At 38.6% G+C, this 27,915-nt stretch overlaps 2 protein-coding genes across 2 annotated transcripts in view; one reads left to right on the top strand and one right to left on the bottom strand.

The window, feature by feature from the left end:
- The first annotated feature begins 40 nt into the window (after positions 1-40).
- xgb (x globin) lies at positions 41-27,650 on the top strand. Its single transcript, XM_082143892.1, has 5 exons — positions 41-360; positions 10,288-10,395; positions 15,566-15,686; positions 22,312-22,392; positions 27,113-27,650. The coding sequence occupies exons 1-5, from the start codon at positions 188-190 to the stop codon at positions 27,233-27,235; spliced, it is 606 nt and encodes a 201-aa protein (XP_082000018.1). The 5' UTR covers positions 41-187; the 3' UTR covers positions 27,236-27,650.
- Positions 27,465-27,915, bottom strand: part of srp14 (signal recognition particle 14) — a 5,583-nt gene continuing 5,132 nt past the window's right edge. The window contains exon 5 of the mRNA XM_082143909.1: positions 27,465-27,915. This exon is cut by the window's right edge and continues 124 nt beyond it. The gene's annotated coding sequence lies outside the window, so the exon portion shown is untranslated.

The raw sequence follows: 27,915 nt of genomic DNA, 5'->3' as shown, positions 1-27,915 counted from the left end.
TGATGAACTCCTCCCCTCCCGGTGAGCAGGTTTCAGGTTCTGAGTCTCTTACTGAAGGTCTGATTCTAGACATGGAGAAGCTGAGCGACACAGACAGCTAGAGACACACGGATAACCCAACCAGCTGACTGAACATAACCAGCGGCTTATCTGACAGACAGCTGAGGAAGTTTGGATCAGGATCAGGATGGGCTGCGCGATATCAGGATCCGGATTGACTCCGAGAACACAGGAGATCAGGAACACGGAGGACGCGGAAGGTTCGGCGAGTCTCACGCCGCGTCACATACACCTGATCAAGGAGTCCTGGAAAGTCATTCAGGAGGACATCGCTAAAGTGGGAATTATCATGTTTGTCAGGTGAGAATTATTGAGGGAATTACTGCAGCTTTTATTCAACTCTCGTTTATTTGTGTAGCGCTTTTCGAAATACTAAAGCAGCTTTAAAGGCATGTTTCAATCCGTGATGTCAGTTTGTAAATATCAACATGAAAATTAACGAATCATTATGTTCCACGTTAAATGTTAATAACAGATACTGATATTTTTAGACCTGTTGATGCTTCACATCAGCTTAATGACTAACATTTAACGACATATTGATTAGCTATACGGCATGCCTCGCGGTCCAAACCGATGAAACTGGAGGGGCTAGTTGTCACACTTTTTTACTCCAGTGAAAGTTTCTCAGGTTATCTATCTATCTATCTATCTATCTATCTATCTATCTATCTATCTATCTATCTATCTCTGTCTGTCTGTCTGTCTCGCTGTCTGTCTGTCTGTCTGTCTGTCTATCTGTCTGTCTGTCCTTATATTGTCTTTTGAAAAACTTTTAAACATTTCCACTAATACACAAACAAAATATAGCCTACTGTTAATTTAACATGTCAATCCTTTAGCGGGGCAAGTTGTCTCAATAGAAATGTGATGTAGCCTATTGTAATTGTATTACAGCCTAATGTCTACATTTATATCAGCAATATTAAAAAAAGAAAATTCTGAACGCAAGTGCCACATTTAGCCTTCTTTTAAGAATAAAAATAATATAAGTCTCACAGCAAGTCAATCGCAGAGGTAAACTAAATCCACACACACACACACACACACACACACACACACACACACACACACACACCAAAAAAAATCTAGTTTTCAAGTGTTTCAATTTCTCAGATTAACATTTTCTATCAGTTTTTACCATCAATCAATTCACCACAAAATAAATCAAGTACCGCCTCTTGCTGCATATCCTTTTTGCAATTGGATGTCACATTACGAACACAAAATGGCATTTCACATTGACTTTAATGTCCAGTGCCATATGTGTGAGTGTTTGTTAATGGTTTGCACTCTAGAGGAATATAAAGAGTTTTTCCTCTTGGTTGCGTTTTTAATGCATCTCTGGCATCATGAAGAAGTACAACGTCACCGTGCGACTCAAAAGTAGAAACAGAAGCACTGAATCAGGGTAAAATTATGATTCAGAAGCAACTTTCACAGTCTCTAGAGAGCTGATGCTCCTTTTTATCCACATTAACATCAGTTACTGTGTGCCAGTCACACTTTCTTTTGTGCTTCAATGATACTAAATTATAGACGTTCTATATAATATGTATATAGATGTACTCTAAATAAGACAAGAGCATCTTTAGAAAGAGTTTAATCTAATTAAAGGTTCATTAAAGTGACTTAAATACCCCAAATGTCCAGATGATGCTTGGAAGCGCTCGTCTGATCTTTTATTGATTGTTATATTAAACCTTTATTAGCAGTGCTCATTATTATGATCTCTGTATTCTGTTATTGTTGCTTAATGTATTGATTTTGAATCTGACGGCTGCATCGTGACGCAAACATTTGCAGAGAGGAAAAGCATTTTTCCAGGAAATTGATTTTGTGAGCTTTTATGGACTGAAGTCGTTATATTTTTACGGTATGAGTATTAAAAGCAGTGATGTATCCATCAAACAAACACACTGTAGACGTAATAAATCACGTTCATTTGTCAGCAGAACCAACATTTGCTGCTCATGTGACAGATTGATCTGAGAACGCTGCAGTTTTTGTGTGTGAAACCGCTGTTATTATGAAGATACGACTGCAAATACAGAGAAAGTCTTGAAGAGTTTCAGATCACACAGATGATGGAAGGACAGAGCTGAAGATTCATCAAATCCTTTCTCTTCACTTTTCTGTGTGATGTCTTTTAATCAGCTGGTGATTCTTACTCAATGTATGAATGTAGTCAATGTCAAAAGTCACACTTAACACGTGAATTATGGTCAAATTCTGGGCTCGATCATAAACTGACCCTATTTGGATTCAATATAATTCAAAAATAAATCACACTATGAAAAAAACTAAACAAAAAACAGTAATGCCTTAACATTAATAGTTCTCACACATTCTGAAAACGTATGATTGTAAAAACATCTGTTTACTGTATTTCTGACAACTTGAATAGTTTTGGGTGTTGATCTGATGAAGGACGTTCAGTGCTCAAACACTCGTTCGTTTTTCCTTCTCAAACGTCTAAATGGGACAAAATGCCTCTTCACTTGCAGTGCTTTATGATGCATCATCATCATCATCATCATAATCATAATAACAGCTGTTTTCGCGTACAAAAATGGTTTCACAAATGAATCTGTTGAGCAAATGTTCTCTCTGCTGACAAACGAACATGTGTCTCTTAATGTGCATCTCATAAACTCCTCATGAACATCCGTCCAGATTCTCCTCTCCTCACACTGATGCTCTCCAGTCAGTTTCTGTCATACATGCACTGGGGAAAATGCTTCATTTGTTTTTTTCAAGTTATAAATATAACAGATTATTGGAGTCTGTTAATACAGAAAATACTGTTTAGACTTTCTACTGCAATATTTCATGTTTAAATCAATGGAATTATTTGTGAAATTTCCCTAGTGATTTCTAAGGTAAAATCATTTAAAAGTAAATCGTGACCTTTCTGGTGTGTGTAAAAAGCATGAGAGTTTCCTAGACAACGAAAGCCTTCAGTGATTAGACTGTAACAGTCGGATGGTTGGATCACACACCGGAACATCTGGAAAATCAGGAACATCCTTCACTTAAACTCTCCAGATATTAAGGCAAGCCAGACAGCGAGTCTCAGCACATCATCATAACCAGGGCATAAAACTAATGTTAGAAAAATCACAATTCCCTATTCAACACCACAGCTAAAACCACTTCCCTAACTTCTGTAATATAAACATTATTAAAGACAAGTAAACAGTCAGTAAAAAAAGAACCAAAAATTGGCAGATAACCAATAATTCTTTATATTTGAAAGCCGATAACCGATATATTGGCTGATTAATCCACATTTTTATATAATTTTAGAGAGCCTGATTACAAAACACGTCTCATCATTAAAATTCATGTCCCAAACACACAATTATAATGTTTTTATTATAATTTTAAGCAGCCGATATGAAAGACTTGATATTTTCTTTTCAATTTCAATAATTTTTCAAGCAATTCTAAACCGTCATGTTGAACAGTGGCAATGCACATCTCAGCTGAAGGAAATTATACATTATTTATCGGCTTTAATATATCGGCAACATTTTCATATCAGGCCGATAACGATATGGTGGCAGATATATTGTGCATCCCTGACAGATATTCAAATTACAAGCAAAAGCACAAATAAATACAGTAGAACAAAGATACAAATGAAATAAACGTTTAAATGTAATAAAGTAATCAAATGTGAAATAACACTGGATAGTCTTCACTGTATAAATGTAGATTCATCCTTATTAAACTTACAAACGTTATTCAGTCAAGAGCAGTGAGTGATTCTTCTTCTTTTTTTGTTGTTGTTGTTTGATTAACATTAATCACAGACAGCTGGAGGAATATTAGGCTGCTGTCCCTTTAAGAGCGAATGCACTGATCTAATATACTGATACTGACACACATGCGTTTACTTTCTCAACTGTTTACGTTCACTTAAGACATAATCGACTGTGTTTACTAGGATACTCGTTATTTTTTACATACTATAGTGTGAATTTGTCCCTTCAAACGTAAGAAGACGTGAAAGAGAGCTCAGTTTAGTATCTGTGTGCTTGCTTCGGATGTTTGCACACAGAAAACTTCACTTCTCAGTTCCCCTCCGCGTCGTCTTTATAAGGCTTAAACTCTTGTGATGATGAAGCGCAGGCCCGTCAACTGTCCCGAGCGTCGTTCACATTCAGGTTCTCACAACATTGGATTTTTAGGATTCATAAAAAGGTTACCATCCAACTGGCGATTGACAGTTTCATATACTCGCCAACACCAATTTTTACTCTCATTTGGTGCTTGTGCATGTCTTTAACGTGAGTAGATGATGTTCACACAGTATGTCTGTCTTATTTCTTGTAGCATCCTCTCTGTCTTCTGTAGTATCTGTCATTGCACATGCAACACTTGTAACCCTTTACACTCTTAAAAATACTTAATCAATAACTTAGTCAATCATTTTATCCCTTAAAACCCTCATCTTTGATCACCAAAATGACATATTTAAAAAAAAAAATCCTTGAAAACAAATTTCTTCATGCCTTAAAATAGCTTGACTGTAACTCGACACCCTCGCCTCATTTAGTATGCGTGGTTCTATGAATATGCAAATGAGCCCCGCCTCCACTCACTCCCTCAGCTCAGAGATCCACTGGTTGACGATCACACGTTGATCTGATTGGTTACAAGGTAGTTTGTGACGTCAGAAACACCAGCGATTTCAAAGTGTGTGTTTGAGACTGTCTTTGGTTCACTGCAGTTTTAAGGAGAAAATACTCAGCAATGGTGTCGACTTATGAACTTACACATGCTTTGTCTTAAAGCATATTAAAAACACCATATAGACATATAAACTACATTAAAAGCTGGATTTTCACCACAGGGGGACTTTAAAAATAAAGGTTCCAGCTCTTAAAAGAACAAAAAAAAATTCTTTGTGAAGAACATCTTAACAATCTGAAGAAGCTGCTATAAAGAACATTTTATTAGAGCCCGACCGATATGGATTTTTGGGGGCCGATACCGATATTAGGGAGTAAAAAAAAGCCTGATATCGATATGAAGAGTTCAGATGCAAAAGCCTCTAAGTGCCATCTGAAATCTTCTTCTAGAATGATCATTTTTATCAAGCTCGTATATTTAAGGTTAGTCATTTCTCTTAAATGACAATTAATAGGTCATTTTCATTGTCAATTAAGTGAAATTACTGAAGAAATTTTCAGATGGCACTTAGAGGCTTTTGCATCTGAACTCTTCATATATTGGCCGATATTATTTGTGTGTATATTATAGTACAGTACCAGTCAAACGTTTGGACACACTTTCCCATTGGTGTGTACAAACTTTTGATACAGTATACATAAACAGAATATATATATATAAACACATCGCTGCGTTGTCCCCTGGTGAGACGCAATGCTATAAAGTAAATGAACAATGTCCCTGTCTTTTACTCTCACAGCGAGCTTATCATACTCGTTTGCTACATTAGCTAGCTAGCCATGTTTCATACCTTGTCAGTGGAAGCTAATGTGTGCGCATGTGTGTCTGAAGAAGAGACCTCCTGTTACTGAAGGGAAAGGGTTGGCTGGTGTCACTACAGTAGCAAAATAATGGAGCGCTGGACAAACTACGTAGTTACACAATTTACAAGCATTTTATCCGCGTTATATGTTCTGTAAAAAAAAGTTAATATCCGATACCGATAAATCTGCGACGGCCGATAAAATCGGCAGACCGATAAATCGGTCAGGCTCTACATTTATGTAGGGATGCACAATATATCAGCCACTATATCGGTATCGCACGATATATGATCATTTTTAATGTTATCGTTATCGGCCCGATAAGAAAATTTGGCTGATATACAGTACAGGTCAAAAGTTTGGAATCATTACGATTTTTGTATATTTTTGAAAGAAGTCTCTAATGCTCATCAAGCCTGCATTTATTTGATTAAAAAAACTGAAAAAAAACCCAGTAATATTGTGAAATATTATTACAACTTAAAATGATAGTTTTCTATTTGAATATACTTTAAAAAATACTTTATTTCTGTGATGCAAAGCTGAATTTTCAGGATCATTACTCCAGTCTATCACATGATCCTTTAGAAATCATTCTAATATTCTGATTTATTATGAGTGTTGGACACAGTTCTGCTGCCTAATATATTTGATGAATAAAAGGTTAAAAAGAACTGCATTTATAAAAAAAAATATATATTTTCTAATAATATAAATCTTCTTTACTATCACTTTTTATCAATTTAACACATCATTGCTGAATAAAAGTATTGATTTATTTCAAAAAAAAAGAAAGAAAAAAAATGACTGACCCCAAATGACTGACCAGTCGTGTATATCGCTGTTACAAAAGATTTATATATATTTTTTTAAAGTATCACAGGTTATGAAAAAATATTAGGCAGCAGAACTGTTTCCAACTTTGATAATGAATCATCATATTAGAATGATTTCTAAAGGATCATGTGATAGACTGGAGTAATGATCCTGAAAATTCAGCTTTGCATCACAGAAATAAATGATAAGTTAAAGTATAATAAATTGAAAACCAATTATTTTAAATTGTAATAATATATCACAATATTACTTTTTTTTCTGTATTTTTGATCAAATAAATGCAGGCTTGATGAGCAGAAGAAACTTCTTTCAAAAACATTAAAAATAGTAATGTGTCCAAACTTTTGGCCTGTACTGTATTAAAGCTGATAAATAATGTATTATGTCCTTCAGCTGAGACGCTTCAGATGCGCACTGTTCAACATGATGGTTTTAAATTGCTTGACATATGATTGAAATTACCTCAAAAAAGGAAAATATAGTTCAGTGCAACATGTGCAAGTCTGTCATATCGGCTTCATAACATTATAATGAGAACATCATAATTGTGTTTGGGACATGGATTGTAATGTTGAGACTTTAGTTTTTGTAATCAGGCTCTTAAAATGTATATAAAAATTTGGATTTAGATTTATCGGTATCGGCGAAATTGTTCATATCTGTGCATCTCTAATTTTATGCAATGCAGTTTCCATAAATGTGATGCCTAAAGAACCAGATTCCCTTCTGAAGAAACGGCGTAGACCAGTTTACAGTTTTTTACGATTGCTATGACAGATTTTTCAATACTTTTAACAATTTTCCAAAACTCTTAACACAGTTAGCACTACATCTGCCTGTGTAAGCTATACTATTAACACATTTCTTGTTGCTTTAACACAAAATGCATACAATTAACACAAATTTAAAATGCTTGAGCTTCTTTTACACACAAGCTCAAACAAGACCAAAACAATGGACTTTTACTGCCAAATTTACCAATGCTTTAACACTGTATGTCAGAACAGAGAACACCCTGTTCTACACCTAACCTTACAGGGTAAAGTCAAGGTGAACCGCTGCTTATACTGTGAACTGAAACACACATATATCCCCTGTATTTTATTCTATTGTTACTGAGAAACTGCTGATTGAATTATGCAAATATATAAATCACAGCTGATTCCCATCTAGGAAACACACTCAGGTGTTGAGGTTCATGATATACATGTGTATAAGGACAGACCTGACACATGTCAAATAATGCAGTTTCTGTATTTCTGATGTTAGTGTTTTTATGACACTGTGCTACGATTGACTAAATCTTCCTGTTGGACGAGAACATATGTTAGTGTTTTGAAAAATTATTTGATTTTGAGACATGTTTGCAGTGTTCTGGTAGACATAGTGTGTTGTTGCTAGTCAGGGGCGGAGTGGGACCAAAAAACCTACCGGGAAATTTCGTAGACCACCGACCCTCGGTGGTCAAAAAAAGAAAAATATATATATATATACATAGCGGTGAATGAGAGAATATTAAATAGGCCTATATATTTTTGTTCCCATTTGCTCAAATAGCAAAAGAAAAACTCCTCTATAGTTTTTTCACAACTTTCAAAAAGAGGAAAAAAAATGCGAGAGATGGATAACGGCAGTCAGAACTCCGAAGAGAGAAATATATGTCAATTTGTCATCACTCCCACAGAGCTGTATTAGAAACCCTCAAAGCAGCATTAACTAGTTTTTTGTCATTTTATAAAAAGGTAATATAAAGTATAGTGAGAGAATTTTTAACGCATGTGCTGAGGGGGTGCTAGATCATTGACAGGGGGAGCTATATATACTAATAATAATTCAGCAAAACTTGGCCACTAAATATTTAATATTCAATTATTTTAATGATCACAATTAAAGTTTTAATTTTATTAAATTGAACAAGCGCAACATTCAGCATTCAAACAAATATTCTAAAAGATGTATTATTAATAATAAGGTTATTTCAACATAATATCTCGTTATTTCGACATAATATGTGTGCGTGCAACAAGCAAGATGTGTATTTGTAAATCCGGTGACGCGTGCATTGCTTTTTATTAATAAACTAGTTGCAAAGATGAAGTTGATGATCGCCGTATCCGTAGTGAACGCGCCTATAGAGAGAAATGCACATAATGGATTACATATTCAGAGAGTAGCCTTTTTCTTTTCTTTTTGAATTATTTTGTTTAAAGACATTTAACATTAAAGACAAGCTTTGTGTATTTGATGTATTTCTCATGTCTGTGTGAGGCATACACTGAGTTTCGTTACGTTAGGATGAGATGAGCTCCATTTATTGTGCAATGCAATTGACCGTGCGGGCGCCTCCATGATTATATTGCCTGTATTTGTTTCTTATTTATTAAATCCAGGCCATTGGTTGATGAAAAATTGATTAAAATTAAGATACAATTTATACAAAACGAAATTCACTTTAAAGAAAGGCTTTCTACAAAACAAAACTTAATGAAGTGGTCAAAATCATGTCTGACCCGCTCCATGTCTCTCGATATATTGCGCATCCTGTTTTACTCGTGCTGTTCACTTTCCATAATCAACTTAGATGGAAAAAAATAAAATTATAATATTTTAACAAATATTAAACTAAATACGCTTATTTAATGGCTACAACAGTATAGTAGGCTTACAATTTGTACAAATTGCTGCGCATTCATTTAATTCTGAATTTTGCACACATAAGTTGAAAGGCATTTGTTCAAATCAAGTTCACGGATAATTGTGCGTGCATTTATTAATCATTATGATACTAAAATCATAACAAAGTAGGCTGCTATGTACAAAAAATCAGATGAGCCCAGAATATGAACGCAACGTTTAACATTAAGCATTTTCCTCCCATAGAAAACCATTATAAGAACGCTTAATGTGGCTTCATGCAGATTAGAATGTCCCCTTATTATGTCGAAATAACGAGATATTATGTTGAAATAACGACTTAATATCTCGAAATAACAAGATACGTTTTTATTTTTTTTATTTTTTTTAAATGCGGTTCAGGGCTTCCATAGAACACAGCCTGAATATAATTGCTTCCAGAAATTATTTTTGGGGGTGCTATCGGGGTGCTTTGGTCTTTCTTGGGGGTGCTGAAGCACCTGCTAGCGCCGCCCATGCTCAGCGCCACCTTTCAGTTTTCTTTTTGCCTTTCCATCATTTAACTCACTCACACGGACATTAGACTTCCAAAACGTGACGAGGAAAAAGAGGTGTTCGGCGGCTTTTTATATCAAAGGCCGGCCCGACAGGCTATGCCATTTGGGGAGGGGCCGCTCACTGATTCCCCTATGTTTTTGAAAATCCTAGACATGGTTGGACCTGCCGAACGGGTTGAGCACTTTTATATAGCTACTGTGTTGAGCAGAGAGGCTGCACAGTTTGACCAGCGGGAAGCGGCCGCACATCAGGCCGCCAGATTCTGTTGCTAATATAACTCGCAATGTATAACGTCGTTAACTATTATCAGACCGGCCCTCGCGGCCTCAAAACACTACCGGCCCACCGGGAAAAGTCCCGACTCTCCCGATTGCCACTCCGCCCCTGTTGCTAGTGTATTATTGTATTTTGGAGTTTAGTTTACAATGTGTGATTTTGAGCATGAAATAAACTGTTTTGCCAATTGTGTGTGTTGGTGCGTGAAGAGTTTAGGAAACTTGTTAAAATTGTAAAATGCCCAAAGCATTCACACAAACCAGTAGCGAGTCGAGTCGGTTTAGCAGGTTATGAAGGATTCTGGTTATATGATGAGACTCTGAGACGAATGGAAGTATTTTAAAGATCTTCCTCTCAGGAAACTACTTGAATGTGAGTTTGTGGTTGAAGAGCTGAACGTCTGTTGTGTCTGTAACAGGTTGTTTGAGACCCATCCGGAGTGTAAAGACGTCTTCTTCCTCTTCCGAGACGTGGAGGATCTGGAGAGGTTACGCACCAGCAGGGAGCTTCGTGCACACGGCCTGCGGTCAGTATACACACACACACACCCCAGTGCCCTGCATCTGCTTACACACAGTGTGTGTGTGTGACCGTCATATGATGACTAGGGGTATCAGCAGATTAAAAGGGCAGAATCCTTCAAAATATAGTGCATTACATTTACATTTATGCATTTGGCAGACGCTTTTATCCAAACCACGAGGAACAAAAGGCAATTCATCAAAGAGCAAACAAGTGCAATATACAGTGCCAGGTTTATTAGACAACTAGATTAGGAAGTGAACTAGAGGAGATGAGCAATGTTTTTTCATAATGTGAGTTTGAGTGCATTTATTGAAGGGTGATGAAGAGCAACATCCTGATGTGCAAATCAAACAAAAGCTCTTTATATCAGGTCATTATTTCTGCTCTCTGATGAACACGAGACATGCTTTTCTCTTCTAATGCCTTTATAAATATATTTATATAGTTATAAGAGCATGGATTGATTTCATCAACCTGTCAGAGATGATTATCAGTACAGCTGAAGACACTCAAACCAAAGCACTCACTAGAACAACTCCTGTTTGTTTATTTATTTATTTATTTATAATCATGGATGACCAAAAATTCAACTTTTCAGTAAATGGAAAAAATTCTGTATTTTTTAAATGATGAAACACTCATTTTGAATTTTGTCATAATTGTGTGAAAGTAAATATTGACATACTGAGTCAAAAAAAAAATTCTATCATAATAACGACAAAGTTGGAATTATGACATTAAAAGTCATAATTATTATGACATACAAAGTTGAAATTATGACATACTAAGTCTTTTTTTTATTCATAATTTTGACTTTTTATGTCATAATTTTGACTTGTCATACTGAGACCACATAATGATTATGAAAAGTCATAATTATTATAAAAAGTAAAAGTTCTGACAGTCAAATTTGTCAGAATTATGAAATTGAAAGTCAATTATTATGACATACAAAGTTGACATTTTTTGACTAAAGTAAAAATGTACAAAAGTAAAAAATTATGACCAAAACATTGACAAAAGTAAAAATTATGACATACTGAGTCATAATTATAAGTCGTAATTATGACAAAAATAAAAATTATGAAAAAAATAATTGACAAAAGTAAAAATTATGACATACTGAGTCATAATTATAAGTCGTAATTATTATGACAAAAATAAAAATTATGACAAAAATAATTGACAAAAGTAAAAATTATGACATACTGTGTCATAATTATAAGTCGTAATTATTATGACAAAAATAAAAATTATGACAAATAATTACGACAAAAGTGAAATGGCAAAAAGTAAAAATTATGACAAAAGTAAAAATTTACATAGTGAGTCATAATTATGACAAGTCAAATTTATGACATACTGAGTCATAATTATTATGAAAAAAACCAGCAACATAGTTTTGGCCCAGATCCGGGCCACATCTGGGTCATGTGGATTTGACGCGTACTCTGGGCCGACACTATGTTGCTGTCCAGGTCGTTTCATCAACTTAGAAGTTATTAGTGTTTACTTTCATTTGTTCAATATTTGCAAAACCCCCAGACAGATGTAAAGGGTGACCAATAGTATGGAAGCTTGTTTCCGCCACAGAATAAAACATTTTAAAAGATATCTGCGACTTTTTATCTCACGATTACGAGTTTACATCTCGCAATTCTGACTTTATAAACACGCAAATGCGACTTTATATCATGCAAATGTGAGAAAGTCATAATTACCTTTTTTATTTTTTATTCTGTGGCAGAAACAAGATTCCATACAATAGTAATGATTCATGATACAAAATACAAATTACGAAGAATTTTTTTTTTTATAATTTAAATTAATTTAAATTGATTTAGCAGACAATTTAAATGCAAAGCAACTTATAAATGTGGAACATCAAAAGCAATTTATTGTTGAGCAAACAATATTCATAGTACTATACAGTGCAAAAACTAGTAGCCTAAATGCAGTGAAATGCCCAAAAGAAGTAAAAATAGATTTTTTATTAAATAATAATTGATAGTATTAATAAGTTCTAGTGAGTGCTTTGGTGTGAGTGTCTTCAGCTGTGCTGCTAATGTTCTCTGACAGCTTCATGAAATCACTTCAGGCTTTTATAAATACATGTGTAAAGGCATTAGAAGGGCGACGCATGTGTCGTGTTCGTTAGAGAGCAGAAATAATAATGAGTCGTTACAGTTCAGATAATGACAGGGATATAAAGAGCTTTTGTTTGATTTGCACACCGGGATGTTGGATCTCACAGAGACACAGAGAAACACACAAGTAGTGCTTTAAGTATAGCGAGAGATGTGACACTTTCAATGACCTTTGATTGACAGGCATCATGTGACACACAGATGCACATGTTTATATCACACACAAGGAATGCATCTAGATGTTATTGTCACTATGACCCAATGAAATCAAAGCATGCACAAAATACCAGATAAACGACACAAAAATCCCATCATCTGATTGTGGATCCATTAGCACAAAATACCACAGGAATGATTGAGTTTTGCAAATGGACACATTAAAGGCAGTGCTACAATTATTTGTGTTTCATGGACAAATCTCATTGTTCAGCCTCAAGTGGCTGATAAACATCAGAAATGTGATAAATCTGATGCATTAATGATCATAATCTGATCCTCCAATAGTCCAACTGTAGCTGTTTATAATCATGCAACTAAACAATGGTGCATTTATTAATATGAGATGTGCAGAATCTATAATAAAGCATGTTTCCAGTGTTAGAGATGATAAGAGGCACTACATGAAGATTACTATTATTATCTGACAGATCTACACACACACTGATCTACACACACACTGATCTACACACACACTGATCTACACACACACACACACACACTGATCTACACACACACTGATCTACACACACTGATTCACTGCGTTTGCTCTCAAATCCCCCGAACACCAATTACTGATTGAATGTGGTGTTGCTGTAAAGGCCGAGAGGCTGTTGAGCGAAACATCAGCCGCTGTGACCCTGCGGGGCTGTGTGTGTGTGTGTGTGTGTGTGTGTGTGTGTGTGTGTGTGTGTGTGTGTGTGTGTGTGTGTGTGTGTGTGTGTGTGTGTGTGTGTGTGTGTGTGTGTGTGTGTGTGTGTGTGTGTGTGTGTGTGTGTGTGTAATGAGGCCGCGGGACAATCGCTCTTCACAGCATGAAAACAGAACGTGCGATCAGATTAGGCCTGAGCTGTCTGAACTGAGTGTTTGAGTGACAGCTGTCAATCTGAGAGTCACATTCAACTTTATCATGGCACACGTTTATGGAAACACTTTACACTGGTAAAGCCTCTGCCGTATGGGAGATCGTTTTCAACACATAAGAAAGAAAAAAGTAAAATTTATGACATAAAGGTCCAAATTATGGCAAAAAGTAATAATTGACAGTCAAAAATATAAAAATTCAGAATTATAACAAAAAGTCAAAATTATAACATACTGAGTCATAATTATGAGTCATAATTGTGACTAAGTAACAAAAAAATACAAAAAAATTATAACATACTGAGTCAAAATTGTGACAGTCATAATTAACATACTGAGTCAAAAATGTAAAAATCGCTATTTTTAAAACACTAAGAAGGCTTGACACAACATGAAACTGTGCTGGAAGTCTCACCAGGGGCTCTACACATGAACTCCAGCATTGAGAACAGTGTTTGTGGACACAGAGTTTACTAAAAAGAAAAGAGTTTACTTGTACGACTCACTTTATCAGTTAGTGTTTCCGGCCGCCGCCATTTTGTCAGACAAAAAAAGAGGAAAGATGGAAAGTTCCTAAAGATTAGTTCCATATAAATTCACGGATAATTTGTTGTTTTGTCGTTAGGGAAAATCAATATTGACCTTGTATTTGAAAAAGGATCCTCATATAATAATGAAATGATTCAGTGATACAGATCGACTATTTTTGACTGTTAAAATGCCGGCGGCCGGAAACACAAACTGATAAAGTGAGTCGTACAAAATCTTTATTTTTAGTAAACTCTGTGTACACAAACACTGTAGTCAATGCTGGAGCAAAACTATGTTGCTGTCTTCTTATTTTTGTCATAATTATGTTTTTTTCATAATAATTATGACTCAGTATGTCATAAATTTGACTTGTCATAATTACGACTGTAAATTTGTACTTTTGTCATAATTTTTACTTTTTGCCATTTCACTTGTCATAATTATTTTTGTCATAATTTTTTACTTTTGTCATAATAATTACGACTTATAATTATGACTCAGTATTTCATAATATAAACTTATGTCATAATTTTTACTTTTGTCAATTATTTTTGTCATAATTTAAATTTTTGTCATAATAATTACGACTTATAATTATGACTCAGTATGTCATAATTTTTACTTTTGTCAATTATTTTGTCATCATTTTTTACTTTTGTACATTTTTACCTTAGTCAAAAATTTCAACTTTGTATGTCATAATAATTGACTTCAAATTTCATAATTCTGACAAATTTGACTGTCAGAACTTTTACTTTTTAGAATAATTTTCATAATCATTATGCGGTCTCAGTATGTCATAATTTTGACTTGTCACAAAAGTCAAAATTATGACAAAAAGTCAAAATTATAAATAAAAAATGCATAATTTTGAAATATTTTTTTTTGTCATAATGACTTAGTATGTCATAATTTCAACTTTGTCATTATTATGCTAAAACATTTTTTTTTTACTCAGTATGTCAATATTTACTTTCACACAATTATGAAAAAATTCATGTGTAGAGCCTCTGGTGAGACTTCCAGCAAAGTTTCATGTTGTGTCGAGCCTTCTTAGTGTTTTAAAAATAGTGATTTTGATGCTATCATAGTCGTGCCCCAAGCACTCCCATTCACAAGGCAATTTGACCAAAAACGAAAATACGGTCAATCTTAAAATCCATTCTAATTATGTTTTTAAACAAAAGTTTTCCTCGGGTAGATTCACAAAAAGAGCCTAGGTTCAATTTTGGCGAGAGTTACGCTTTAAGCTAGCTAGCCTATGACGCTGTTTTCTTCTAGATCTGCTGTACAGCAGAAACAAAGTTTGTTGCATTATTTTCCTGTTTTCTCTGAATGCTGTTTCGAAACAATCTGCATTGTAAAAAGGTGCTATATAAATAAAGTTGACTTGACTTGTTGTGTGTTCTGCAGTGTGATGTCGTTCATCGAGAAGAGTGTAGCGAGACTCGATCAGCTGGAGCGGTTGCAGACTCTGGCGCTGGAACTGGGAAAGAGCCACTATCGCTACAACGCTCCACCCAAGTATTACGGGGTAACGATCCTCTCAAACACACTCTAGTCCTGTAACCGTAACGATCCTCTCGAACACACGCTGGTTCTGTAACCGTAACGATCCTCTCAAACACACGCTAGTTCTGTAACCGTAACGATCCTCTCGAACACACGCTAGTCCTGTAACCGTAACGATCCTCTCGAACACACGCTAGTTCTGTAACCGTAACGATCCTCTCGAACACACGCTAGTTCTGTAACCGTAACGATCCTCTCAAACACACGCTAGTTCTGTAACCGTAACTATCCTCTCGAACACACGCTGGTTCTGTAACCGTAACGATCCTCTCAAACACACGCTAGTTCTGTTACCGTAACGATCCTCTCAAACACACGCTAGTTCTGTAACCGTAACGATCCTCTCGAACACACGCTAGTCCTGTAACCGTAACGATCCTCTCGAACACACGCTAGTCCTGTAACCGTAACGATCCTCTCGAACACACGCTAGTCCTGTAACCGTAACGATCCTCTCAAACACACGCTAGTCCTGTAACCGTAACAATCCTCTCAAACACACGCTGGTTCTGTAACCGTAACGATCCTCTCGAACACACGCTAGTTCTGTTACCGTAACGAACCTCTCTAACACACGCTAGTCCTGTTACCGTAACGATCCTCTCTAACACACGCTGGTTCTGTAACCGTAACGATCCTCTCTAACACACGCTGGTTCTGTTACCGTAACGATCCTCTCTAACACACGCTGGTTCTGTAACCATAACGATCCTCTCTAACACACGCTGGTTCTGTAACTGTAACGATCCTCTCGAACACACGCTAGTTCTGTTACCGTAACGATCCTCTCGAACACACGCTAGTCCTGTAACCGTAACGATCCTCTCGAACACACGCTAGTTCTGTAACCGTAACGATCCTCTCGAACACACGCTGGTTCTGTTACCGTAACGAACCTCTCTAACACACGCTAGTTCTGTAACCGTAACGATCCTCTCTAACACACGCTGGTTCTGTTACCGTAACGAACCTCTCTAACACACGCTAGTTCTGTAACCGTAACGATCCTCTCTAACACACGCTGGTTCTGTTACCGTAACGATCCTCTCTAACACACGCTGGTTCTGTAACCGTAACGATCCTCTCGAACACACGCTAGTTCTGTAACCGTAACGATCCTCTCAAACACACGCTAGTTCTGTAACCGTAACTATCCTCTCGAACACACGCTGGTTCTGTTACCGTAACGAACCTCTCTAACACACGCTAGTTCTGTAACCGTAACGATCCTCTCTAACACACGCTGGTTCTGTTACCGTAACGATCCTCTCTAACACACGCTGGTTCTGTAACCGTAACGATCCTCTCAAACACACGCTAGTCCTGTAACCGTAACGATCCTCTCAAACACACGCTAGTTCTGTAACCGTAACAATCCTCTCAAACACACGCTGGTTCTGTAACCGTAACGATCCTCTCTAACACACGCTGGTTCTGTTACCGTAACGATCCTCTCTAACACACGCTGGTTCTGTAACCGTAACGATCCTCTCTAACACACGCTGGTTCTGTTACCGTAACGATCCTCTCTAACACACGCTGGTTCTGTAACCGTAACGATCCTCTCTAACACACGCTAGTCCTGTTACCGTAACGATCCTCTCTAACACACGCTGGTTCTGTAACCGTAACGATCCTCTCGAACACACGCTAGTCCTGTTACCGTAACGATCCTCTCTAACACACGCTAGTTCTGTAACCGTAACGATCCTCTCAAACACACGCTAGTTCTGTAACCGTAACGATCCTCTCAAACACACGCTAGTTCTGTAACCGTAACGATCCTCTCAAACACACGCTAGTTCTGTAACCGTAACGATCCTCTCTAACACACGCTAGTTCTGTAACCGTAACGATCCTCTCAAACACACGCTAGTTCTGTAACCGTAACGATCCTCTCTAACACACGCTAGTCCTGTAACCGTAACGATCCTCTCAAACACACGCTAGTTCTGTAACCGTAACGATCCTCTCAAACACACGCTAGTTCTGTAACCGTAACGATACTCTCAAACACACGCTGGTTCTGTAACCGTAACGATCCTCTCAAACACACGCTGGTTCTGTAACCGTAACGATCCTCTCAAACACACGCTAGTCCTGTAACCGTAACGATCCTCTCAAACACACGCTAGTTCTGTAACCGTAACGATCCTCTCAAACACACGCTGGTTCTGTAACCGTAACGATCCTCTCAAACACACGCTGGTTCTGTAACCGTAACGATCCTCTCAAACACACGCTGGTTCTGTAACCGTAACAATCCTCTCAAACACACGCTAGTCCTGTAACCGTAACAATCCTCTCAAACACACGCTGGTTCTGTAACCGTAACGATCCTCTCAAACACACGCTAGTTCTGTAACCGTAACAATCCTCTCAAACACACGCTAGTTCTGTTACCGTAACGATCCTCTCAAACACACGCTAGTTCTGTAACCGTAACGATCCTCTCAAACACACGCTAGTCCTGTAACCGTAACGATCCTCTCAAACACACGCTAGTTCTGTTACCGTAACGATCCTCTCAAACACACGCTAGTCCTGTAACCGTAACGATCCTCTCGAACACACGCTAGTTCTGTTACCGTAACGATCCTCTCAAACACACGCTAGTTCTGTAACCGTAACGATCCTCTCTAACACACGCTAGTTCTGTTACCGTAACAATCCTCTCTAACACACGCTAGTCCTGTAACCGTAATGATCCTCTCTAACACACGCTAGTTCTGTTACCGTAACGATCCTCTCTAACACACGCTGGTTCTGTAACCGTAACGAACCTCTCTAACACACGCTAGTCCTGTTACCGTAACGATCCTCTCTAACACACGCTAGTCCTGTAACCGTAACGATCCTCTCTAACACACGCTAGTTCTGTTACCGTAACGATCCTCTCTAACACACGCTGGTTCTGTAACCGTAACGAACCTCTCTAACACACGCTGGTTCTGTAACCGTAGCGATCCTCTCTAACACACGCTGGTTCTGTAACCGTAACGAACCTCTCTAACACACGCTAGTTCTGTAACCGTAACGAACCTCTCTAACACACACTAGTCCTGTAACCGTAACGATCCTCTCTAACACACGCTGGTTCTGTAACCGTAACGATCCTCTCTAACACACGCTAGTTCTGTAACCGTAACGATCCTCTCTAACACACGCTAGTCCTGTAACCGTAACGATCCTCTCTAACACACGCTAGTTCTGTTACCGTAACGATCCTCTCAAACACACGCTGGTTCTGTAACCGTAACGAACCTCTCTAACACACGCTGGTTCTGTAACCGTAACGATCCTCTCAAACACACGCTAGTTCTGTAACCGTAACGAACCTCTCTAACACACACTAGTCCTGTAACCGTAACGATCCTCTCTAACACACGCTGGTTCTGTAACCGTAACGATCCTCTCTAACACACGCTAGTTCTGTAACCGTAACGATCCTCTCTAACACACGCTAGTCCTGTAACCGTAACGATCCTCTCTAACACACGCTAGTTCTGTTACCGTAACGATCCTCTCAAACACACGCTAGTTCTGTAACCGTAACGATCCTCTCTAACACACGCTAGTCCTGTAACCGTAACGATCCTCTCTAACACACGCTAGTTCTGTTACCGTAACGATCCTCTCAAACACATGCTAGTTCTGTAACTTTCATCGCTTTCATCCTCACGTATTTCACTCGACTGGAGTGGAAATACAATACAATTAAATTCTCTCATCAAAACATCGCGTGGATCAGAACAGACGTTCGCTTTGCTCTTCTGTGCAGTTTTTGCTCTGTGTCTTTTTCCTGAAATTGTTCTGATCATCGTCTGTGGAATAAAAAAAAAAAGATGTTTCTATACAACAATAGCTTACAGTACATATTGGATTTTAAAAATGATTATTTCTTTTTCTTTTTGGTTGACAGCTGGGGATCACTGTGAACTTGTGTGTAGATTATTTATAATTATTATTATTTTTTTGTTGTTGGAAGATCCATTATGAAATTTATATGACCAAATCTGTGCAGTTTGTACACTTTTTCTTTTTTTTATGCATATTTTATGTAAATTGAAATTGACATCATAGTATGTCAATTTTTATTTTTGTCATAGTAAATATGACATAATTATGACTGAGTCATAATTGTCAAAAACATAATTGACAAAAGTAAAATAAAAAATGACTGTCAAAATTGACAAAAGTATGAATTTTGACAAAGTATAAATTATGACAAAAGTAAAAATGTACATACTGAGTCAATTATGACAAGTCAAAATTATGACATAGTATTGAGTCATAATTATTATGACAAACATAATTATGACAAAGTAAAAATTATTTTAAAAAATCATAATTGACAAAAGTAAAAATTACAAAAAGAAAAAATTATTGACAAAAGTAAAAATTATGACAAAAAGTAAAAATGTTCATATTGAGTCATAATTATTATATTTATATTATTATGATGAATTTTACTAAAGAATTATATGAAATATACATTTGATGCAAAGTGCACTAAAGGAGCAAAGCAAGTGTTTGTCAATAAGGAAGAACTGATGCGCTGATGATTGTTGTAATTCCACCCGTTGCCACTAGAGGCGCAGAAACACACATGAATGATAAATTCTACATGAATGTAAATCAATTCCTTAAAGCATTAGTTCACTTCAGAATAAAAAATTCCTGATAATTTACTCTCCCCCTCGGCATCCAACATGTTCATGTCTGTCTTTCTTCAGTGGAAAAGAAATTAAAGTTTTTGAGGAAAACATTCCAGGATTGTTCTCCATATAGTGTCTTCAATGGAGTCCAACTTGTGAAGGTCCAGATGTGAGTTTCAGTGCAGCTTCAAAGTCTCGACACGATCCAGCCGAGGAATAAGAGTCTAGATGAACCATCAGTCATTTTATAACAAATATATAAAATTTTATATATTTTTTAACCACAAATGCTCTTCTTGCAGAACTCTGTGATGCGCCACGCATTACGTAATCACGTTGGAAAGGTCAATCACAAAGAAAGACATGAACATGTTGGATGACATGGAGGAGAGTAAATTATCAGGACATTTGAATTCTGAAGTGAACGAATCCTTTAAATACAGAAATATTTGGCATTTAAGCATCATTGATATATTATCATAGCCTGGAAATCCAGACCTAAATCTGAAAGATTAATGGTCTGGCGTCGACTAATGAAACTCGTCCAGCTCGAGGGGCGGCACCAAGCATGCATTTGAAAATCTCACTGCACGCAATTGGATAACACTACGACCAATCACAACAAGTTATCGTTTAGCTACCAGTGGAGCTAACTGGTAGATTAGACTCTTGCCGTATCCGGTCGGCAAAACAGCAAAAACGTCCTTCTTGCAAAGGAAGGATTCGAGCGGCGTCTTCTGTTCCTCTTTTAGATAAAAAGCCAAGTCTAACTCGTTCATTGTAGCGGCCAAAGCCGTTTCAAACAACTGGTGTTCATCCATAGCCATCTTGCAATGTTTACTAATGACTTCGACGTCACAGCGCTGTCGTTATCTCGCCTCTGGCCCGCCTATATCAGATAACCCGATGTGATTGGTGCAGCTCAGATCGAGGGGCATATTTAATGAGCATCATTACTCGACGCCAGAGTAACTCGCTGAGCAAATTCAACTTGTGCTCTCGTGAGAACTCTGGATTACCAGGGTAATATTATCATAGTTTTGGTAAATATTTTGAATTAGATTTTATTTTTATATTTTCTGTTTTCAATTTAAGTGTAGTTAATTTTTTTGTTCTTGTCACTTTTATTAGTTTAAAAAAAAAAGTCTATACTTTTTATTCATTTTTGTTTAGTATTAGTTTACATGAACTCTTTCCCTGCTATTGACGGAATTTTCCGGCTTCCACGGTTATACGGTTATACAGTAGGGGGCGCTGTTACACATCCTCTGATGAAGGTTTTTTTTTTTTTTTTTTTGTTAAACCAAACAAATAACAAAAATATAAACAATCACTTCTAAACACTTACATACAACAACGGATGACAGAATAAATAAAAATAAAGACAGTAAAAATTTTATTAAATATGTGAATACAGTAGAAGAAAATACTGAGGTAGTGAATCAAGTTTCACTCAATAGATTGTCATACAGTTTCACAAATTTGTCACTTTTTTTGTTGTTAATTATTTTTAGTGTCATAACATCTTCTGAGAGAGTAGAGTCTCCTGATCATAAGACATGTGTAGAAGAACCAGAAGCACTGCTGACACACGGTGTAGATTTAGAAAAAAAATCACAGCTTTTTGTTCAAAACGTTGCTTTTTTTTAATGAAACTGAATCACATTCAAGTGTTGATAAAAAAAGAAAGCATGAAGCTAGAATAAAATGTTTGTCTTTGCTCTATTCTTTCTTTTGATTTACTGCATGTTCATATATTAATACAGATATTCTGGGGGTCATGAAACTTCAGTGCAATTGATCAGAAATGTTGGCATGGAAAGAGTAAAAATATTTGATTGCAGTTTATTTTAGTTCAAGTTCAAATGTTTGTAGTCAGCAGTACTGACCGTGTGTGTGTGTGCGTGTGTGTGTGTGTGTGTGTTTCAGTACGTGGGAGCCGAGTTCATCTGTGCCGTACAGCCGATCCTGAAGGACCGATGGACAGCAGAACTGGAGCAGGCCTGGAAGGTGAACCAGTTTATTCATCTCTGGCTCCTTTAGAGAAACTGGTGATGTCTGACACCTTCTCACAGCTCAACACGAGCACTGACCCAGACATCAGCGGTGTCGGCCCACATCCGGCGGTTCTGATCCACATCTGGGCCGACACTGGTGATGTCTGACACCTTCCCACAGCTCAACACAAGCACTGACCCAGACATCAGCGGTGTCGGCCCACATCCGGCGGTTCTGGCCCACATCTGGGCCGACACTGGTGATGTCTGACACCTTCTCACAGCTCAACACGAGCACTGACCCAGACATCAGCGGTGTCGGCCCACATCCGGCGGTTCTGATCCACATCTGGGCCGACACTGGTGATGTCTGACACCTTCCCACAGCTCAACACAAGCACTGACCCAGACATCACCAGTGTCGGCCCTCATCCGGCGGTTCTGATCCACATCTGGGCCGACACTGGTGCTGTCTGACACCTTCTCACAGCTCAACACAAGCACTGACCCAGACATCACCAGTGTCGGCCCACATCCAGCGGTTCTGATCCACATCTGGGCCGACACTGGTGCTGTCTGACACCTTCTCACAGCTCAACACAAGCACTGACCCAGACATCACCAGTGTCGGTCCACATCCGGCGGTTCTGATCCACATCTGGGCCGACACTGGTGATGTCTGACACCTTCCCACAGCTCAACACAAGCACTGACCCAGACATCACCAGTGTCGGCCCACATCCGGCGGTTCTGATCCACATCTGGGCCGACACTGGTGATGTCTGACACCTTCCCACAGCTCAACACAAGCACTGACCCAGACATCAGCGGTGTCGGCCCACATCCGGCGGTTCTGATCCACATCTGGGCCGACACTGGTGCTGTCTGACACCTTCTCACAGCTCAACACGAGCACTGACCCAGACATCAGCGGTGTCGGCCCACATCCGGCGGTTCTGATCCACATCTGGGCCGACACTGGTGATGTCTGACACCTTCCCACAGCTCAACACAAGCACTGACCCAGACATCACCAGTGTCGGCCCTCATCCGGCGGTTCTGATCCACATCTGGGCCGACACTGGTGATGTCTGACACCTTCCCACAGCTCAACACAAGCACTGACCCAGACATCAGCGGTGTCGGCCCACATCCAGCGGTTCTGATCCACATCTGGGCCGACACTGGTGCTGTCTGACACCTTCTCACAGCTCAACACAAGCACTGACCCAGACATCAGCGGTGTCGGCCCACATCCAGCGGTTCTGATCCACATCTGGGCCGACACTGGTGATGTCTGACACCTTCCCACAGCTCAACACAAGCACTGACCCAGACATCACCAGTGTCGGTCCACATCCGGCGGTTCTGATCCACATCTGGGCCGACACTGGTGATGTCTGACACCTTCTCACAGCTCAACACAAGCACTGACCCAGACATCACCAGTGTCGGCCCACATCCGGCGGTTCTGATCCACATCTGGGCCGACACTGGTGATGTCTGACACCTTCCCACAGCTCAACACAAGCACTGACCCAGACATCAGCGGTGTCGGCCCACATCCGGCGGTTCTGATCCACATCTGGGCCGACACTGGTGCTGTCTGACACCTTCTCACAGCTCAACACGAGCACTGACCCAGACATCACCAGTGTCGGTCCACATCCGGCGGTTCTGATCCACATCTGGGCCGACACTGGTGATGTCTGACACCTTCCCACAGCTCAACACAAGCACTGACCCAGACATCAGCGGTGTCGGCCCACATCCGGCGGTTCTGATCCACATCTGGGCCGACACTGGTGCTGTCTGACACCTTTTCACAGCTCAACACGAGCACTGACCCAGACATCAGCGGTGTCGGCCCACATCCGGCGGTTCTGATCCACATCTGGGCCGACACTGGTGCTGTCTGACACCTTCTCACAGCTCAACACGAGCACTGACCCAGACATCACCAGTGTCGGTCCACATCCGGCGGTTCTGATCCACATCTGGGCCGACACTGGTGATGTCTGACACCTTCCCACAGCTCAACACCAGCACTGACCCAGACATCAGCGGTGTCGGCCCACATCCGGCGGTTCTGATCCACATCTGGGCCGACACTGGTGCTGTCTGACACCTTCTCACAGCTCAACACAAGCACTGACCCAGACATCAGCGGTGTCGGCCCACATCCGGCGGTTCTGATCCACATCTGGGCCGACACTGGTGCTGTCTGGGGGAACTCAGTTGCTTTGGTTTGTTGTTGTTTTCTCTTATCTTGTCTTTTGCGTCACTTGTGACATAAATGACGGATCTTACCAAAACACTCATAGGTTTTTAAATATTTTCTTAAGGATAAATTGACATTGCTGTTGTCTGATTGTTTATTGTTTTACTCACAAGGTTTCCTTCTCTAATACAACAAATTCAAAACTTTACACTGGTAAATCTTAATATATTTTTCCATATATTAAAGTATTGTCAAACAAAACAGAGGCTAGCTCGACCCTCCCTCCTCCTCCTCCCTCCTCCTCCTCCTCCTCCTCCTCCTCCTCCTCCTCCTCCTCCTCCCGTATTTTTTTTTTGATAAAGAAACTGTTTTAGTTTGATAGAGTTTTTTTATTTTTGGTATTTTTAGGGGATTTTATGGTACTAAATTATATTTACTCTGTATTTATGAGTAAATATTTATTCATTTATTCACTTTTAGAGCATAAACCTGAAAATGTAATTTCCAACTTAAACTGTGGTAAATCTTGAATGCTTTAGACTTAGAGCGAAAGACTGAAGTTTGATCTCTTTTCAAAGACGACACATGTTAGATTATTGAAGTGGAAAAAAGTGGAAAGTGAAAGTGAAAAATTACACAAATTTATTATAAAAAAAAATGCTCAAAAATACTATTTTCAATTTTTAATTGAAATAGATATTTCCAAAAACATGTTTTACTCACACTGTGCGTTCACACCGGATGCGAATAGCGCGTCAAATTCACGCCTGCCGCGTCTATCCGTGTCCATTCGCGCGTCAAGAGCGTAATTGACGCGTGTAAAAACAAAAATTTGAAGCGAAATTTACGTGCGTCACGACGCGCGTCAGAGGCGAAAGTTTCGAAACCCGTTGGCGGCCATCTTTTTACAAGATGTCTGATGTTGATTGATCATTTATCGAGAGAGTCACCGCTCTGTATTTGCTGTGGAGAGCAGAACAGCGGCGTATGGATCATCGTCGCCGTATTTGGGTCCACCAGACCCTTCGGAGGCGAACCCAGTTTGGCGAGTTTCACTTTTTTAAAGATATCCTTTCAATTTTATAAACTTTTATAAACTTAGCCAATATAATCCCAATGAACACATCCAAAATAAAATCTTTAACATATATATATAACAACTGCAAGTGTCTAATTTGTAAACAAAATTATTTACGCACTAAATCCAGCATAAACTCCGGCACAATTTGCATATTTTTAAACTATCAAAACAGACGTCACATCCCGAACCTCACAGCAATTGGCTGCCGACCGCGTTTTTCGCTTGATATTTGCATAAAGTCGAGAACTTCCCAACCTTTTGACGCTCTCGGTCGCTCTCAACGCTTTCTGCGGTCCGCTGTCAATCCCAAAATGCATTGCGCGAGCGTGAAGCTCGCCTTCCATAGGAATGAATTGAAAACGCTCGCTCTGCTCCGCGCCAGTGGACACGCACCGTTAACATTGAAATCGCGCTATTCGCATATTCTATGCATGAGACTGCAAGAAAAAAAAAAAGTAAATAAATCTAAACAAATTCAGTTCCAAATTTGATTTTGATATCTCAAAAAACGAGCTTTCAATGAGATTGTTTGGCTGCAGTACCAAACGCTTCCACTAGAGGAAATCCATCTCATTTTTTACCGCGATGAGGATTCATCTCATTTTTTCCCCATGATTTTCCGTGTTCACACAGCAAGTTCCAAAACCTTTACCAATTTTCATACCATTCCGATGAAGAAAAAAAAAAAAAAATGCTAAAAACTAAAATAATTCGGTCAAAAATGACAGAGCTCTAGTTAAAGGAGTTTCCAGGTTCAAAAGAGACACTAAACTCATATCATAAATAATGATCACCATCCTTTTTTCCATTTGAAACTATTTCTTATGGTAAATTGTCCATGATAATTGTGACCCTGGATCACGTCACCAGTCTCGAGTCGCACGGGTTTATTTGTGGCAATATCCAACAATACATTGTATGGCTCAAAATTATACATTTTTCTTTTATGCCAAAAATCATGAGGATATTCAGTAAAGATCATGTTCCATGAAGATATTTTGTAAATTTCCAAATGTAAATATATAAAAAAATATATATATTTGTGAGTGAATGCAGCACAATCGCCAACATACATGAACAACTTTAAAGGAGATTTTCCTCAATGTTTCGATTTTTTTGCTCCCTCAGATTCCAGATTTTCAATAGTTGTATCTCGGCCAAATATTGTCCTATACGTCAAACCATACATCAATGGAAAGCTTATTTATTCAGCTTTCAGATGATGTATAAATCTCAATTTAAGAAAATTGACCCATGTGACTGGTTTGTGGTCCAGGGTCACAAATGTGTGTTTAGTGAAGAATATTCCTTCAGTCATGAACTACCGCACACAACCGGTTAAAACGAGTCAGAATAAATCTATACTTGTCCTTTACCATGTTTACAGTGGGATTATGTAACTACAGTCAGTCATTTGTTTTCCCGCTCCAGACTCTGTTCCAGTTCGTGACCGGGATCATGAAGGACGGCTATCTGGAAGAGGAGAAAACCAAACGCAACCTCATGTTGACGTCCAGCAAAGAAAGACCAGACAAGAGGAACACCATGATTTAAGCGGCCGTCACTCCTCTCACAGACTGTGTGTGTGTGTGTGTGTGTGTTCGACTCCGTCACGGCGCTCACAAACCTTACGTGATGTGGCTTAGTTTGTGTACATAGTGTATTTATTTCAATTCTGCATTTGTTTTTGTTTTTTTTACAGTACATAATGTTCACATCTCACGATTCTGGAGTCTTTGGGATTTTCTCACGATGAAGGAACCAATGATTAGTGATGTCAAACTCAATAAAAGAAATTATTTATTTGCAAATCCAGGGTGGTTTCGTTCATCTCAAATAAGAAAAAGTGGCAATTATGTAAAAAAAAAAAACTTTCAATAAATGAGCTTTCAAAAAGAAAATAAACAGTGGAGAACTGAAATTATTATTGGATCGCGAGGAGAAAGTTACTGACCGTGATGTTTGTTCACTCACTCACCATATAAAACAAAATATGGCTTGAAATATAAACTAATGTATTGTAGAGCAACATGATCTGCATCCGATTAACACCCTAACGAACTGAAAACGGTCATTAAATCAGATGTGGTTTCCTTGGTTTGGAGCAGCAGATGTCGAACGTTGGCAGGTTCTTCCTGATGATGTCACTGCTGAAGTCACTTCCTGATGATGTCACTGGTGTCAGCCGGGGCTGATGGGAAGGCGGAGTGGCACTGGCCAGTGTTGAATGAATC

Source organism: Leuciscus leuciscus (assembly GCF_965113295.1).
Source record: "Leuciscus leuciscus genome assembly, chromosome: 17".
Classification (NCBI taxonomy): Eukaryota; Metazoa; Chordata; class Actinopteri; order Cypriniformes; family Leuciscidae; genus Leuciscus; species Leuciscus leuciscus.
Note: the sequence above shows the minus strand (reverse complement) of the source record. Positions and strands in the feature narration are given on the sequence as shown.